The 16,926-nt window shown below is 46.9% G+C and overlaps 1 protein-coding gene across 3 annotated transcripts in view; it reads right to left on the bottom strand.

The window, feature by feature from the left end:
• Arhgef3 (Rho guanine nucleotide exchange factor 3) overlaps positions 1-16,926 on the bottom strand; it is a 289,545-nt gene that overhangs the window by 188,272 nt on the left and 84,347 nt on the right. For all 3 annotated transcript variants that reach the window (XM_021181453.2, XM_029468792.1, XM_021181454.2), the window contains exon 3: positions 8,570-8,636. In XM_021181453.2, coding sequence (XP_021037112.1) covers positions 8,570-8,636 — 67 coding nt within the window. The remainder of the gene's footprint in view (positions 1-8,569; positions 8,637-16,926) is intronic.

The raw sequence follows: 16,926 nt of genomic DNA, 5'->3' as shown, positions 1-16,926 counted from the left end.
CAAAGATCATGAGTTCAAATCCCAGCAACCACATGGATTCATTTTCAGTCTGGGGGAACTGGCGGAAGTCTGTCTGTAGAGCTGCTGTGCCAACGGCAGAGAAGAAGCAGGTTCCAGAGACTTCTTAGTTCCCATATCATACTTTGAAAAATTCCTATACCACTGCATGTTTGAAAACCTGCCTTGTGGGCTGAGGAGATGAAATCAGGTGTTAAAGGGCTTGCTGGACAAGCATGAGGACTTTAGTGTGATCTCCAGAACTCCTGTAAAAAGCCAGGCATGGTGGCCTGCACTGGGGCAGGAGAGACAGGTGGAACAATGGTTAATCAGCCAGCGGAGGTAAATCTGCAAGATCTAAGACAGAGCAAGACCCTGGAACTAAACTAAGCAAAGGTGGATGATCCCAAGGAATGGTCCTTAGGTAGCATTCTGATCTGTATACACACAAACACACATACACACACACAGACACACACACACAGACACACACATACACACACACACACAGACTCTTTTTTATACATTATCATTCCAGGAGGGTGTGTTAGCACACACAGCAAGGTCAGAGGAGAACTGTGAAATGTGTTCTCTTCTCCCAAGGGTCGCAGGTATCCGAGTCAAGGCCTTAGGCTTTCAACATAAGCTCCTTTACCCACTGAGCCTTCCTGTCAGTCCCCAGTTTAAGTTCTGTCACTTTCAGCTACGATTCCCTAATTAGCCCAAAGTCCAAGCAGCCTTTACACTGATTAACTGACATGATAGCTACGTTAGACAAAGTACGCCACCAGGTTAGCCTCAATTGTGCACAATCTGTACATACGGCACCCAAGTCCACTACAACCCTACAGGTCAGGAGTGTGGCCAAAAATACCAAACCAAACCAAAACCAAAATAACATAAAACGAAAAGACAAAAGCTTGAATCTGAAGATGGGCTGCAGTGTGCCTGCCATAGTTTGGTGTCAGCAAGCCAAGGACACGGGCTTCCCCTCCCAGGAAATAGCAGCTATACCCAGAGTGACTGCCTCCATCTAAAAGACACCTCCCATCAAAAAGGCATTCATTAAACACATGCCTCTAGAAAATGCTCACTCCAGGCACAAGGGCACCTGGGTGGTAAGGAGCTGCACACTTACCTCCACAGGAGGCGTTATTCAGGACACTGGGCACCATTACAAAGTCTCAAGTTTTAAAGATGGCCTTATCATCTGCCCCATAAGGACTTGATGCTGACATATAGGTAGTCTGAAGTCCTTGTTCTGGCATTGGCACATGGCTTTATCACTTAGGTCTCTGTTATGGTGGCCAAGGACTGTCTACCAAACTCAGAGTCTGGACTATCCAGGGACAGCCTACAGTAAAATGTTCAGCCATGGGTGTGCATGGTGGCTTCCCTAGGCTCTCAGAAGGAGTAGAAGGGGAGATGTGGACATATGTCTTTGGGCATAAGACAAGCAGGCTAGGCCCTTTCTGTATACCCAGACTTTAGCAGTCTTGAGAGGTCTGTACAACGTCAGTGAATGGTGTCCTCTGGGGCAGGAACTTCTAACCCCAAACTTGATTAAATATACCCCCTCTTGCTTATAGAAGATTCTGATTGTGGAAGATATTTTTTTAATTATCATGCTTATTCCTTTTGCTAATTATGGATGCAATACAACTCCTCTCTAGGAAATTCCTACATGAGAAAAAGAATGTAGTCAATGCCAGAGTTCCAGAAGTTCTCACCTGTGTCACTCAGGCTGTCAATCAAGTTCTCACCTAGCTCAGGCTGTCACTCAAGTTCTCACCTAGCTCAGGCTGTCAGTCAAGGCTGGCAGCTTCCACAAACCTTTGCTATGCATGGATTCATGTGTCATCTCCCTTCAAATGTAGATTATTTCTGCTTGCTTTTCACCACGAACAAATGAATTAAATTTAGTTATATATCGGGTACTACCCACTCACACTATATACTTTACATCATCTACACATATATACATCCACACTACTGAGAGCACAGGCTCTGAGGCCAAACTGATTTGTTTAAAAGCTGGACTTGGGGCCAGCAGAATGGCTCAGTGGGTAGAGACCCTGGCCAGCAAGCCTGATGATCAAAATCTGATGCTTCAGACCCATAGGGAACAAGGAAAAGAACCAACTCCTGTGACATCCTGCACACTGTTGTCCTCTGATGTACATGCATGTGCCCCCTCCTGTGACCCATATACAATAAATAAATAAAATGCAATTTAAGCAAACTGGACCTCTGTCTCATCACTGTGAAACTCCGGGCTACTTCTGGTTTTATTCTTGTCACCTGAGGGCTGGGGACAAGAACAGGATAGGGAGTGGACGTGGGGGGCTAGAGAGATGGCTCAGAGGTTAAGAGCACTGACTGCTCTTCCCGAGGTCCTGAGTTCAAGTCTCAGCAACCACATGGTGGCTCACAACCATCTGTAATGCGATCTGATGCCCTCTTCTGGTGTGTCTGACAGCTACAGTGTACTTACATATAATAAATAAATCTTAAAAAAAAAAAAAAGAACAGGATGGCTGAACTGGCTGCTATACCACGTGACGCTGTCACACAGGAGACTTAAATGAATGCACTGCACTGCTAAGGGTGTTTGTGTCACTGATGGCATTTTGTTATTGTTGCTGCTGGTACCTTTGTCATTTTAAAATATCAGTTAAAATGAACGGTTTGACTTTGTATCTCCTCTTTGGGACTTGCTTATTCTAACTCCTTCACAACTTTTCTACCAGGTCCTCAAACCTGCATCATGCCTTTGCCAAAGTCCTTTGTATATTTGGAAAGTTGGTATGCGATAAGTAATATCGATATTTTCCCTTGCAAATAACTTTATATGGAAACAATGCTCCACGACAATGGTCCTTAAGACATGGGGGTGCTGGAGTGTATGAAGTTGGCTGGAGTCCAGGCGCTAGCTTATGATGTGTGGTCACTGAGGCAAGTTACTTTCCTTACGAATCCGTGTCGAGGCCGATATCTAAAACTGAGTCCAGAATGCCTATCTTTAGGGCCGCACAGGCCCCTTACAATCCCCTCCCCTACGCGCAGGCAGGACCTCAGGAGTCTCTTACCAACTGTGAACTCTCAGATCATTAGGAAGAGCACTGTCTGGGTGGTGGGAGAGCCTCGTCTAAGCTGCTGAGCAGCATGCAGAGTTGATGGAGAGGAGGCTCTCTGTCATTGGCTCTGAAGGTGGAAGGCATGGGGAGAGTGGGCCTGTGGGGACTAAAAGCAGCAAGGGTGTGAACCTGAAGGCCTGGAAATCCTGAGGAACTAAGAGGAGGTTCATCCTGGAGAGACATCAGCCCAGTTTGACATCATGACTTCTGTGCTATGACACCCCAAGCAGAAACCCTGCCCCTTGGGCCTCTCATTTCTGCCACACAGAACTGAGCTGTTCCACGAGAGAAAGTCAACTCCTACTCTTGGGATTTGCTTTGGGAAGTGGTCAGATGCAAAAACGCTCAACCAAGCCTGGTGGGACTAATGGAGCCATTGCTGTTACACAGCAGAATGGGACAGCAGCCACTTCTTAAATATAGGGAGATGAAAACTTTAAAAACAAAATTTGAGGAAATAAAACCATATTAAAGGGGATTCTGATTGCTAAAAGGTTTTAAATAAAATATTCTCTTATCTCTAGTACTTTTAAAAGGGCACACTTTAACAACAACGTGTTCATTGGCCTTTGTATTTTATTTTATTGGGTTTTTGTCTGTTATGAGGCATCAATACATTGCTCACATTGGCCTCAAATTCCTAGTGATCTTCCTGCCTCAGTCTCCTTGGCCCCACATGGTGTGTGAGGATACAAACTGAGGTTGCTGTACCTGTACGGCAGGCTCTTCTCCAACTGAGCCATCTCCTCAACTCTTCCCTCTTCTTTAACATGAAAATATCACTCAGCTCTCAATATCCATGGGTCCTAAATCCACAGATTGGACCATGGGTGAGGATTATGTGAGGGCTGGAGAGGTGGTTCAGTGATTAAGAGCGCTGGCTGTTCTTCAAGAGGACCAGGTTCAAGACCAAGGCACCCACCCACATGGTGGCTCACAACCATCTGTAACTCCAGTTCTTGGGTGCCTGATACCCTCTTCCGGCCTCTGTGGGCACTGTACACACATGGCACATAGATAAGTGCTCAGGCACACATCAAATAAAAACTTAAAAATAATTTTTAAAATATTTGAAAATAGGAACAGCACCCAGGGTGGGAATCACCAGAATGTTCTTCTTGTCATTCTTCCCTGAGTAAAATATTTCCACAGTGTTTACAATACTTTAGGTAGCACAGAGATCCACAGACGCTTTCCTGTGTACAGGAGAATATGTACTTCTCATACACAGACTCACAAGTGTCCAGTGACTTGGGAGGTCTTGAATCCACACCCCTCCATTTTGTCTACACTGGAGGAATACCATGGTCTGACCTGGAGCCCTTGTTCGGTAAGCAGAGGTGAAGCTGAGGCAGAGGCCTGGCCTGGTGATGAAGGCCTGCTGCCTCCTTTTGATGCTTAGCAACAGAAAGGTCACAGCTGGTGGGGATGTGGCCTGGTGAGGTGTAAGTGGGAGGGACTCTCACCCCACTCAGTTGTGAATGTGAGAGAATCTCAGACGGAAGACTTGACCGTTCCCTTTCAGACACCAGGAGCATGGTGGGTAAGGCTATGAGGTGAGGACACAGGCCTCACCACTACATCTGAGAAGTGCCAGTCCTGAATTCTCTCCCCTTGGAGCAGCCCTTAGAGTGATCACAACTGTCCATGAACTGGACTCTCTTTGGAAAACAGCGTTAGACTCTTTCTCTGAGCTACTGGCCTAGCCTCATCTCAAGTGACACAAACCCTGGCCAGAGGGAGGCACCTCACCAAGCCTTGTCCTGCTGGGCTGCTGGATACCAACCACTTAATCATAGGGGCTAGTCATCACACAGCACATAGCTCAGGCTGGGCGGGAGTTCTGCAATAGGATTTTACCTGGGAACCCTAGAAACAAAGATTTGTTTCCTCTGTTCAGATCAACATAACTCTTAAAAAAAATCCATAGGCAGAAAAATGATACATGCACAGAGAGTGACAAAGTAGAGAAAGGACATACTCCTGGATACAGCCATGCCTGAAATCCGCCCACCTTGGCTTACTTCAGTCATATGGACCATCAGTTCCCTTTTCACTTGTGGTAGTTCACATTGAGTACTTTGCCTGCATCCAGAGTTCTGACCAGGCATTCAGCTAAAACCGAGAAAGACTATGCTGTTTGTGAGAGTCTCAAGATGTCTCCAAAGTGAAGACTAGGCACTGGAGAAACAGCCCGGAGGGTGTCTGAAACCCCTGCTGCTCTAGCCGAGCTCCAGCACCTCCAGCACTACTCGGTGCACAGGAGGTCCCTGTGAGGCTCATTCTAGCTCATCTACAGACAAGAGCAAGAAAGTCACAGCTCCATGGACCAGGGAAGTGACTCTGTGGTTAAAGGACTTGCCGAGCAACTAGAGTTTAGATCCTTAGAATCCTAGAACCCGAAGAAATGCCAGATGGGAGTGACAACCTGCCTCTAATTATGGACTTGGAAGGCAGAGACAAGGAAGAATATTGCTAGTGAGCTCCTTGTCAGCGTCTCTCTCTCTCTCTCTCTCTCTCTCTCTCACACACACACACACACACACACTCTGGCAACCTGGGGCAGGGCTAACCTAGTCTGTAAGCAGACCAGATGCAGCATGACTAGCCCTTCCTGTCTCTCCCCACAGATGAAACGCCTACAGATAGAGTTAAGAAAGAAAGCCCATGCCTGATGCTTGTACAACATGAGGACGCTGTATAATTCACTCTGCAAGGCCTTTGAAAACAGCGGGATATCCCTCTCCGCTCTTCAGCTACTCCTGTCCCAGTTCTTTCCCATGTGTGCGTCTCTCTTCACCTCTCATCTAGAACATTATTCATCTTTCCAGGACACTCCTCGTCACCCTGACTCTATCCCTCAGTCCTGCTTCCTAACAACCGCCCTGGATCTGGGCGAGCACACTCAGCATCCTTTTCTTCTGCAAGCTAAAGAACAGAATTGCAAACACTTGCACTCTAATGGCTTTCTCCACCACATGTACAAAGTCAGAAAATTTGCTAGCACACAGATTCTAAAACCATCCTTTCTAAACAAAGAAGGAAACAATGTGTTCCAGGAATGCTTTGCTCTAGAAACCCTAGAAGAGCAGGCACAGCTCCGTCTAACAGACCTGCGATTGACTTGCGTTACAGATCTGCACCACCAGATCACTTCACAGTAGCAAGGTCTTCCTACACACTGGGTCCTTCGTAGCACTACAGAAGAGTCCTGCTGGGAACGAGATGTTTGCACTCTCTGGGGTCTCGTCCACACACGTGCCATCGAGGATCCTCTTCAGTGGGGGGCCTCGCCACAGAGGAATATGGATCAGCAAGGCCCAACACCTTTGCCTCTGGTGAATCTTGATGTCATTTTGTCTGACTTTTTCAAGCAGCCCCGGGGCCAGAAGAAATCAAAGAAAGAACAAGAAACCAAGACAAACACTGCCACTGACCTAAGCACCAGTTGAAATTTAGTTATTCATGCCAGGTTAAAAAGTTGAGAAATTCTCACTGATTTTGCAACATGGGGAATCAGACCTGGGGTCTTGTGTATGATCGTCAAACACTCAGCCTGAGGTTTTCTGAAAAAGAATCTCACTAATGTAGCCCAGGCTAGCTAGACTGCATTACTCATGATCCTCTGTCTCTATAATTTATAGATGAGGGTCTCTAAAATAATTTTCCAAAAAGAAACAGATATTGACACCTCAAGACCATAGACAGAATAGTCAGCCCAGCTGGCCTGGGAGAGAGGGTTGATTCCCTGAAGTGTGGGACTTTGGGTACTTGGCCATTTGGGATGGGCTTTCTTCCCTATGTACCTACCACTCTTGGCTAACAACACTGAATAGCAGAACACTGAAGAGGGATCAATAAATACATTGAAAACAAGGTCCTTACAAAAGATTGCTTTGCTCATGAAAGATCTGGTTTCTGTGTCACGGGTCCACAATGACATCAGTGGTCAGTTTCCGAAGTGTGTCTAGGCTGCATGGGCAACAGAGACTTCTGGCCTATGACTCTGGGAAATGCTGCAAACCCCACTTCTGGAGTCTCCAGACATTATCCCATCTCTGACATGTCCTACAGTGGTGAACACATTTTATACGGCACATTCAGCATGTCCCAAATATACTGCACCCCACAAGCCTTTTTATCTCTTGCTGATCATGATCACCCCCTGAACCCACTTGGGAAATGGTGGTCTTATCCAGAAAAACATCAACAGCAGGCACCTAATTCAGCCAGTCACACACCTACCCCAGAAGTCAGTACAATTGAGCACAGTCTCCTCCTGCTCAATGAAAAGTATGCTGTCACCCATACAACATCAGGTCAGTGAGATGGCTCACTGGGTAAAGGTGACTATCACCAAACATGACCTGTAGTCAATCCCTGGACCTATACGATGGAAGGAGAAAACTGACTCCCATTTGCAAGTTGTCCTCAGATTTCCACACATGTGCCACGGCACATGCTGCACACACACCCACAAATGGCAGATAAATAAATAAATAAATAAATATTTTAAATCAGTGTCACGTCCCACAGTTTTAATAAAGGACTGCATTCTATCCACAACTTCAAAGGATGTCTAGAACCAGTTAGAACAAATCAAAATAGCATTGACTAAAGACTTGACACACAATTTAACAATGTCACGTGGATGTTGTGCAAGATAGGTGCCCTTCATTCCTTCAACAAACCAGGCATTAGGCCAGGTCTACTTATAGAGCAGTAAACAAAAAATAAACAAGATCTCAACACACTTCCACTTGAGGCTTCCAAGTTTCCAAGGTACTTCAGGAGGTACCTAACCAAATACAGTGGTAAGACACACGGGGGCACCTGGGAGGGCTTGCAAGCCAGCTTCATAACAACTGTCCACAGAGGGCTGGGCATCAGAGGTGAAATGGATAGGGCTGGAACAGCATGCTCAGGAGCGTGGGGAGAGCATCCTCATAGGTGATGGTCTGGGAGTGAAGGAACTCAGAACACCCCTGCAGGTCCAAAGGTCCCAGCTAGAGCCACCGGAGTACCTCGGGTCCTCCATGTGCCATGACTGACATCATCACACTCATATCAAGGAAGATGATGGCACCAAGAGGTAGAACTGCCTGACCCTTCCTAGGCCAGGAAGAGCCTGGTGTTTTGTACTTGAGGAAACTTCACGAGTGCCTTGACCCCTGAAGGCTTGCACCTGCACATCATCATCAGACTGGCAGATTGCTCGCTCCCCTTCCCTCCACTCCAAGGAGCAGAGGAGCACGGAGTGATGCTAGCTTAATAGAGCTTGGTGTTTTCACAAGAGTCTTCTACAGCCACATGCTCTGTCCAGGGCAGGCTGTGGCATCCATACATGAACACATGGGTGAAGCTTGTCAGGAGAGTGAAATGCAGCATACCATGTCCCCACCAATGGGATGGGGTCACCTAGGATGGACACTTACCCCTCTGAAATTCCAAGCTTTGGGAGAGGGAAACATGGAGAAGTTGTTCTGCCTCGGCCGCTTGGGTCTAGAAGAGAAAAGAAAAGGCCAGTGTTCAGGGATGAGATACACAGGGGAAGTGGCTGCCACTCAAAGAGGACCACTGTTGAGACAGATGGCCTGGGGCGTGAGGCAGACTACTCCTTCAGAGACTTGGGCAGCTACTTTCACACCACACCCCAGCTTGACCCCCCCAAAAGAAAAATTCCACAGCCCCACAGAAAAGTCAACCTTTCAACCGTGAAAATGAAATCTACAGCTAAACCCAGATGCAACCAAAAGCCAGACCTGATGCCCAGGATCTGTCTTTATTTCTAACATACAAGTAATTCCCAAATGGACACCATTAGGTGATGCAATGTTCATGGCTTCGATTCAGACAAGATCCCTCCCTCATTACACACAGGCTGAGGAGCCCCAGTGTCTCCCCGAAGGCCACACAAGCTGGAGGTTTTTAATTTTTTATGATATTTATTGTGTGGTGGGTTCAGTGTGCCATGCATGTGACTGGAGGTCAGGGGAAAATGTGAGGAAATCAGTTCTTTCTTGCCTCATGGGTTCTAGAGATTAAATTTGAGTCTTCAGGGTTGGCAGCAAGGGTCTTCATGGGCTGAGCCATCTCACCAGCCCCACCATACTTTTTTTTAAGGAAAGGTAAAATAAAAACATTTTCATGCAAACTGAAAGATGTAAATTATTTTGTTTTGTTTTGTTGTTGTTGTTTTGGTTTTTCCAGACAGGGTTTCTCTGTGTTTTATAGGCAAGATCTTTAGATTTTAGTCTAGGTGAAATGCAAGCTCTGAACAGAAGACAAACTAAGTCTAAGCTTTCAAAGGACGGCCCTTAGTGCAATATGAACAAAGCTCTAAGAAACAACACAGGACAGTACAAAGGTAAGATGGTCTTGCAGTGACCCTGATGAGGAATGGCAAGAACTTGGACCAACCGTGGCAGAAGGCATTGGATGAGAGACAGGTGAAATAAATGAATTAAAGATGATCTATGAATTCCAGACCCAACTAGGAACAGAGAGGAGGTCTAGGGGGAGAACTGAGATGGGACAGAACCCATAAGCAGACACATCACACTTGAAGTGATAGAGTCTCCAGGTTGGAGACTGAAGATTGGGGGAAGTTAGGGAAGCTGCCCAAGGTCACTGTGCATCCTTCAGGGTGGAGCTGAGGATGCACAGCTGGATACAAAGGGCAGAGAGCATTCATGAGCAGTTGGCCTACAAACACAGGAAGAACCCTGCCAAGACAAGAAAACACTTGAGTCAGGGAACATTGTGTGTGGGGGGTGGGGGTGGGGGGCGTTGGGGGGGGTGTCAAATGACAGCTATCCTTCAAGTTAGTCAGTGGAGCACAGTCAGGAGAACAGAGACATCGTTATATTGGCAAGAGGTCCCCAGTGACTTGCCATGAGGATTTTAGTGGTGCTGAGGACAAGAGCCAAGAGTCCCTTGTTCAGACAGTGAGGCAGAGCATTATTTGTACAGAATGGGAATTGATAGAGATCTTAGCTATTGATTAATCCAGTGAAACCATGGGCTCCTTGAAGCAGGCACATTGTCTGTCTTCTTATGGCTAACTTAGAGAATGGAGAATCCACGTGTCTCCAGTATCTGGAGACTTTCCTGAATGTTCCTGACATCTGCTGTCAGGGAGCCCAGGCCAACAGTACTCCCTGTTCTGGCAGTGAGGTGGCAAAGATAATAAGCAATGGCACAGCCAAAGGGCCGCTCCTCTCCCTTAACCACAGGACACTTACTCAGTGCACACAGTATGCCAGTGTCTGAGCCATTGGTGTTCTCACCCCATTACCAGGGCATGCATGGCACACCAAACTTCAAACAGGGAAGCCAGCTGTGACCTGCTAGAATCAATAGAAACCATGGGATATTTTAAAGGGATATTTTATAACGGATTTGTTTGAAAATATACTGTTGGAAACGTTGTTTTTAAATATCCAGAGGCTATGAATGATGATTCTGAACCATTTGGAGACACTTTTAGAAGCTGAAGGGTGGCTCTCCCTCCATCCCTGCAACTGTATCCATCTGAACCGCAACATGTTTGCATAGTGAGAGGTTTCCTTGTATCCTACAGAAATCCATATCCTGAGCCTGTAGAGGTCACAGCCCAGTAGAACAGCTTCAGATCCCTCCAGAAAGAATCATTATTTTCTACTCTTTAATCAAGCAGCAGCAGACTGTCATTTAAAAAAAAAAAAAACTCTCCTGGGGAGCCCCCAGTTCTTTCCTGAGTGTGTGTGTGTGTTTTTCTAACCAGGACTCTGTGTTCGGACTCTACCTTCCCATGAGTCCCCTGGAGAGTTGCCCCCATTCTGTGTGGAATAAGATACCAGATCGCTTTGCTCAGAAGGAAAACATGGAATCTGGTCACCAGCACCTGACCCTCAACAGCACCAGCTTCCAGCCTGCACAGATGGGAACCCTCAGTCCCTCTATTGTAGACAGCTAAGGTTTCCTTTTAGCAAACCAACCCTTGCAGAGTGCATACTGTGTGCCAGGTACTGTGCTAAGTGCCTATCAAACATTAACTCATTCTGTCTTCAAGACAATGAATAGATACTATTGTTATTCCTACTTCCCAAAGGAAGAAACCAAGGCTTTAACAGGTTAAATGATTTGCCCAAAAGCACAAAGCTAACTGATGCCAAAGCCAGGATTTGAACTCAGGCAGTTCTCATTCCATGGTACACAAAAGAAACACTTGATAGAACCGTTGCAGAAAGAATTGTGAATTGTGAAAATACTACCAAAAGCAATTTTCCAGGTTCACTGCAATCCCCACCCAAACCCCAGTGGCATTCCTCATTGACCTAGGAAAACTAAAACAGAAACCCGAAGTTCATACAGAAGCACAAGATTCCAAATGGTCAAGGCCGACCTTAGCAGAAATAATAGTGCTGGAAGTTTTACAATGTCCAGTGTCCTTATAATATGGAGTCATCGCAACAAGAGCAGCATGGTACTGTTACAGACTCAGAACAGAACAGCCAGAAATAAGCACACACCGTTATAGTTATATAACATAACAAGGCATATGTATTTATTGAGAGGGTATGCCAGAGTATACAAATGGAGCACACAGGGTAACTTGTAAGAGTTGATTTTTTCCTTCTATGGGGGCTAAACTAAGCCACAGGGTTCTGGAGCAAGCCCCTTTACATGCTGAGCCATCTTGGCCCCAAGACGTCAAGAAATAAGGCCAGGCAAGGACTTTCTGAAAAGCACTGTGGTAGCACAGAAAATGACCCCAAAGGGGGTTGTCTGATAGCTCAGTGCTTAAGAGCACAAGCTGCCCTGTGGAGGACCTGGGTGTGGTTCCCAGCACTGACTTGGTGACTTACAGCTCCCTATTAACTCCAGGTACAGGGAGTACAAAGCTATCTTCCAGACCTCTTTTGCAGCAGGCACACATGTAGTGTACACACATACATGCAAGCACTCAAACATACACATAAAATAAAAACATCTTTAAAAATTTAAAAATGAGAGTAAGCAAAACTTAAAAGATCAGCGAAGAACAATATCTTAGCCGGGGAGTGGTGGTGCACACATTTAATCCCAGCACTTGGGAGGCAGAGGCAGGCAGATTTCTGAGGCCAGCCTGGTCTACAGAGTGAGTTCCAGGACAGCCAGGGCTACACAGAGAAACCCTGTCTCAAAAAAAAAAAAAAAACCACACACACACAAAAACCCAAAAAACCAATCTCTTAAAGAGGAAACCATCTTCAAAAGAGGCCCTAGCCAGTACCCACAGATGCTTAGTACTCAGGGATGGGGATCTGAGAGGTAAACACACAGACACAAATACACACACACACACAGACACACACGGGGCCGTGATAGGCAGCCTATTTTGGTTGAATGAGGCTTGTTCTGGCGACCCAGTAGAAAACTCTACAAGGGATAGAAAAGTGAGCCACGTTCCCAGAGTCAGGTGCCTGACACCACAGAGCCCAACTCCATAAGTCTGTGACTATAAGTCACACGGACAATGTCCCAAGCTCCTGGCATTCTGGCTAGACTCCACCCCTACAGTTACCTGACTATAGCCAGGTATGCTCCTCCCCATAGTTACCTGGCAACAGCAAGGTAGCTCAGCTCACTATAAAAGGAGCTGCTTGGCCTCTCCTCACTCTCTTTAAGCTCTCGCCTTTCTTACTCTCATCTCTAGCCCTCCTTCTCTCTCTCTCCCTTCCCCCTCTCTCCACGTGGCCATGGCCAGCCTCTCTCCCTCTTTCTACCTTTTCTCTTTTCCCCTGCCTTTCTACAATAAAGCTCTAAAACCATAGAATGTCTCTGCTCATCAAGGCCTGACATGCTTGAACAATGGGATAGGCTTTCCCCTAAAAAGCCGCATCTAACCTCCCTCCAGAAGGCCTTTCTGTGCTCCAGCCATGGACCGGACCAAGGACTCTCGCCTTTGTGGAAACCACCCAGCACCTCTTCCCTGCTCTCTCCTCCCTTTGGCCCAGGGGCTGACTGAGCCATCCCTGGGCCCCCCCATTCTGTTCTCAGCTTTTCCTCTGTGTCCAGAAGTATTTGAGAACCTGGTACCTAAGACTGCCCCTTGTCCACCCCACCCACTGAGCTGGAATTTAGTGGCTTTCCACAGTCAGACACCCACCAGGGGCCCATGAAAAGCGTGCAGCAGCCCTCCCTTGTCCGCCTGCCCAGAGCACCGGAACTCTGGCGGGTCGCAGGTTTTCCTCCACTCCCTTTATCCCCCCAGTGCCCACTGCCCTGCACACACACACACAATCATCCAGTGAGGAGATGGCTAATTACACAATTCTTCAAAAAGGAGTTACAAATAAAGGAGCTCGCCATCCTTAGCCTTCAGAGAAATGTGAATTAAATCTGCTTTGAGATTTCATCTACCCCAGTCAAAATGGCTGTCATCTCAAGAAAACAAAGGAGACAGGTGTGTGAGTCCACACATCTTTAATCCCAGCAAAAGCCTAGAGATTCCTGAGTTCAAGGACAGCCTAGTCAGTATAGAGAGTTACAGGCCAGACTGGGCAAAATAGTAAGACACTGTCCCCCAAAACAAACACAGACACATGACACACACACAAACAAGAGGAGAGGCTGGGGAGATGGCCCACTCTGCAAAGTGCTTGCTGTGTCAGTGTTGGTGTGAGGTTCTGAGTTCACAGCACCAGCACACATGCTGAACCCAGACATGAAGGCAGCACTGGAGAAGGGGAAAGACAGGTGGAGACACACACACACACAGGCAATAGTGATACAATACAAAGACATTAATCTTACAGATTTTCTTTCATCTGCAAATGAAGACCCATGAAAGCGGGGAGTGTCTGCCTTCAGGTGCAGCAGGAGGCTGAGGCAGTATTGCTTGGGATTGGTAACTCTGGGCTGGACAATACAGTGCGACTAAACCTTATTTTAAAAGAAGACTCATAAACGTTTCCAAATGCACATAATACTGTATTTAAAGTATAGTTTCATATTAATTTCTATTCCCTCTCCCCCCTCCCTCTCCCTCCCCCTTTCCCTCTCCTTCTCCCCCTCCCCCTCTCCCTTCCCTTCCCCCTTTCTTTCTTTCTTTCTTTCTTTCTTTCTTTCTTTCTTTCTTTCTTTCTTTCTTTCTTTCTTTCAAGACAGGAGATGGAGTCTGGGGTTAGCCTGAGATCCACACACTCCTCAGCCAAGTCCTGAGTGCTGCAATTACAGACAGGTACCACCAGGCCCGGACATTTTTTTTTTTTTCCTGCAGGGGCCCGGGACAATTACAGGGCCTCGTGCATTCCAGGCAATTGTTCCAAAATTGACCTACACTTCCAGCCCTTTAAAAACTTCCATGGCTGACTTTTCTGAATATTTAAAACGAATTTAGAGCAAGTAACTCTTAGAAAGCAATTTTTAAATCATTCTTAGAAAGTATGTTTTTAATCACCATGAAGGTCTGCGGAGCTGACTTGGCAGTTAGGAGCATTTAAGGACACAGATTGGTCAGATGGCTCACAACTGCCTGTAACGTCAGCTCCAGGGGATCTGACAACCTCATTTGGCCTCTGTGGGCAAGCATGCACACACACACACATACCCACAGGCCCACAGCCACGCCCTGCCTATAAATAAGAAATAAAATAAGTATTAAAAATCACTATGAACTCAAACTATCTTTTTGAGCTTATGTAAAAATAATATAAGGGGGAAAAAAGCAAACATGTCAAACTATATCTAAATGATAAACAAAACAGAGGTAAGTTCAAGTCCCGTGGCCTGACCCTCTCCTACTTCCTATGGACCCCCGGTAAGAGTCTTTGTCACTCTCCTGCCCTGGCTGGGCCACCTTGTCTGGCCTCAGTGGGAGAGAGGCACCTAGTGTTGCTGTGACTTGATGTGCCAGGTGGGGCACATTCATGGGAGGGAAGGCCTCCCCGTCTCCTCAGAGAAGGAGAGGGAGCGATGGAAGCGAGAGGGTTGCGAGGGTGGGGCTGGGAGAAGAGAGAGGGGCTGTGATCAGGATGCAAAGTGAATAAATTAATTAATAAATGAAAACAAGTGTTACTATTTGGGTTTTGTCCAAGAAGGGAGAAATAGAAGAAACTCTTTCTATTTCATTCAATACTATGTTGATCAGCAGCTAATAAGTCAGCAGGTCGGTGGCCCAACATGTGCACAACCAAGCCCTAAAACTGAGGCCTTACAACGAGCGTTTCTAATTAATGCTCTCTTGCTCCCAGGGACTAAGACACCACAAATTCTCAAATTAGCCAGCATCCCTTACAGCAGTTTATTGACTCTGATACAGGACCCACCGCAGTCTCCAGGGTAATTAGAAGCTCCACAAATGCTCTTCTTGGCAGTGACTGGGGCCACACATAAAAACTTGTTTACTCCCAAACTGTCAGTGAGTTAGGGTGGTGAAGCCTAGCCTGAGGCGGGCTTGCTGGAGCACATGTAGAAAGGAGAAGGATGTGAGTGTCCGACGTGAAGACAGGCCTGGGGTAGAGGTAGGGGCATGAGCCAAGGCCAGACCTTCAATACCAATGTTTGTAGGTGGCTGGTGTGGTGACCTGCTGCTCCCACCCCTGATAGCTGCCTGTGAGGGAAACAGTGAGGGGATCTAGGCCCTGTAGCAGTGAGGGGATCTAGGCGCTGTAGCAAACAGCAAGCACCTCCTCAGGGCTTGGTCACCCACTCAGGCAGCTGGGAAAAGGGGGTAGGAGCTAGAAGCTAATATTTTAGTATTTTCATGGCATTAATACCATTTGTGCTGGGGTAGGCCAGAGGTTGACATCAGGATATCATGTTCTGTCATGCTCTGTCACTGACCACCTTATTGTTTGAGAGAGGTCCTAGCACTAAACCTGGAACTTAGTTATTAAATTAGCCGGCCAGTGAGTTCACAGTATCCGCTTTAAGTTTCCTCTCCCTCTTTTTTTTTTTTTTTTTTTTGGTTTTTCGAGACAGGGTTTCTCTGTATAGCCCTGGCTGTCCTGGAACTCACTTTGTAGACCAGGCTGGCCTCAAACTCAGAAATCCGCCTGCCTTTGCCTCCCGAGTGCTGGGATCAAAGACATGCACCACCATGCCTGGCTCTCCTCTCCCTCTTACTGATGCTATAGGCACACGCAAGCCCACTGCTCCCAGCTTTTATATGGGCGCCCGTGCTTACACAGCATTACGTTATCCTGAGTCCTCTCCCCAGCCCCAATGGTGTTCCTTTCATGCTAATTAACTCCCCAGATCCTCATAGGACCCTATGGACTAAGGCAATAACAGTGGTGGTAGCTGAGGGGCTGGTCTTCAACATATGCATAACCAGGCAGTCCCATTCCAGGTACCTAAGAAATAAGATTTCTTTTTTTCCTGGCCAGTTAAATTAATTGTCAGCCAGAATATATTAATTGTGTGTCATTTACCAAATATTTCTACCAAACACAGCCTGTCTGAATGCATAGGGCATTGCAAAGCTGTTCTCCTGGGCACCTCATCTTCCAGCTGGGAGAGAGCAGGGCCAGCACTTGATCAGAGTTACTATAGTTATCACCATGGCAACCTCACCTGGTTGCCCAAGCAGAGATGCTCCTCCCAGCCCCTCTGGGACACAGCTTGATTCCTGGACCCAGCCAGCCCTTGCAAGTTCACTCTCCGCCTGCCCCCGACTTGCTCACACTTTCATATGATTGTGACTCCCCAGTTCCCTGGACGAACCAGGACCAGGCTGTTGGGCAGGTGGGGCTCATGGAAAGACCAGGTAGAGAAAAGAGATCTGCAGAGAGGGCAGCTGACATCCTCTCCCGTGCCCTAGCCT

The sequence above is a fragment of the Mus caroli genome, chromosome 14 (assembly GCF_900094665.2).
Source record: "Mus caroli chromosome 14, CAROLI_EIJ_v1.1, whole genome shotgun sequence".
Taxonomy (NCBI): Eukaryota; Metazoa; Chordata; class Mammalia; order Rodentia; family Muridae; genus Mus; species Mus caroli.
The sequence above is the reverse complement of the archived record's forward strand: the minus strand, read 5'-3'. Positions and strand labels throughout refer to the sequence as shown.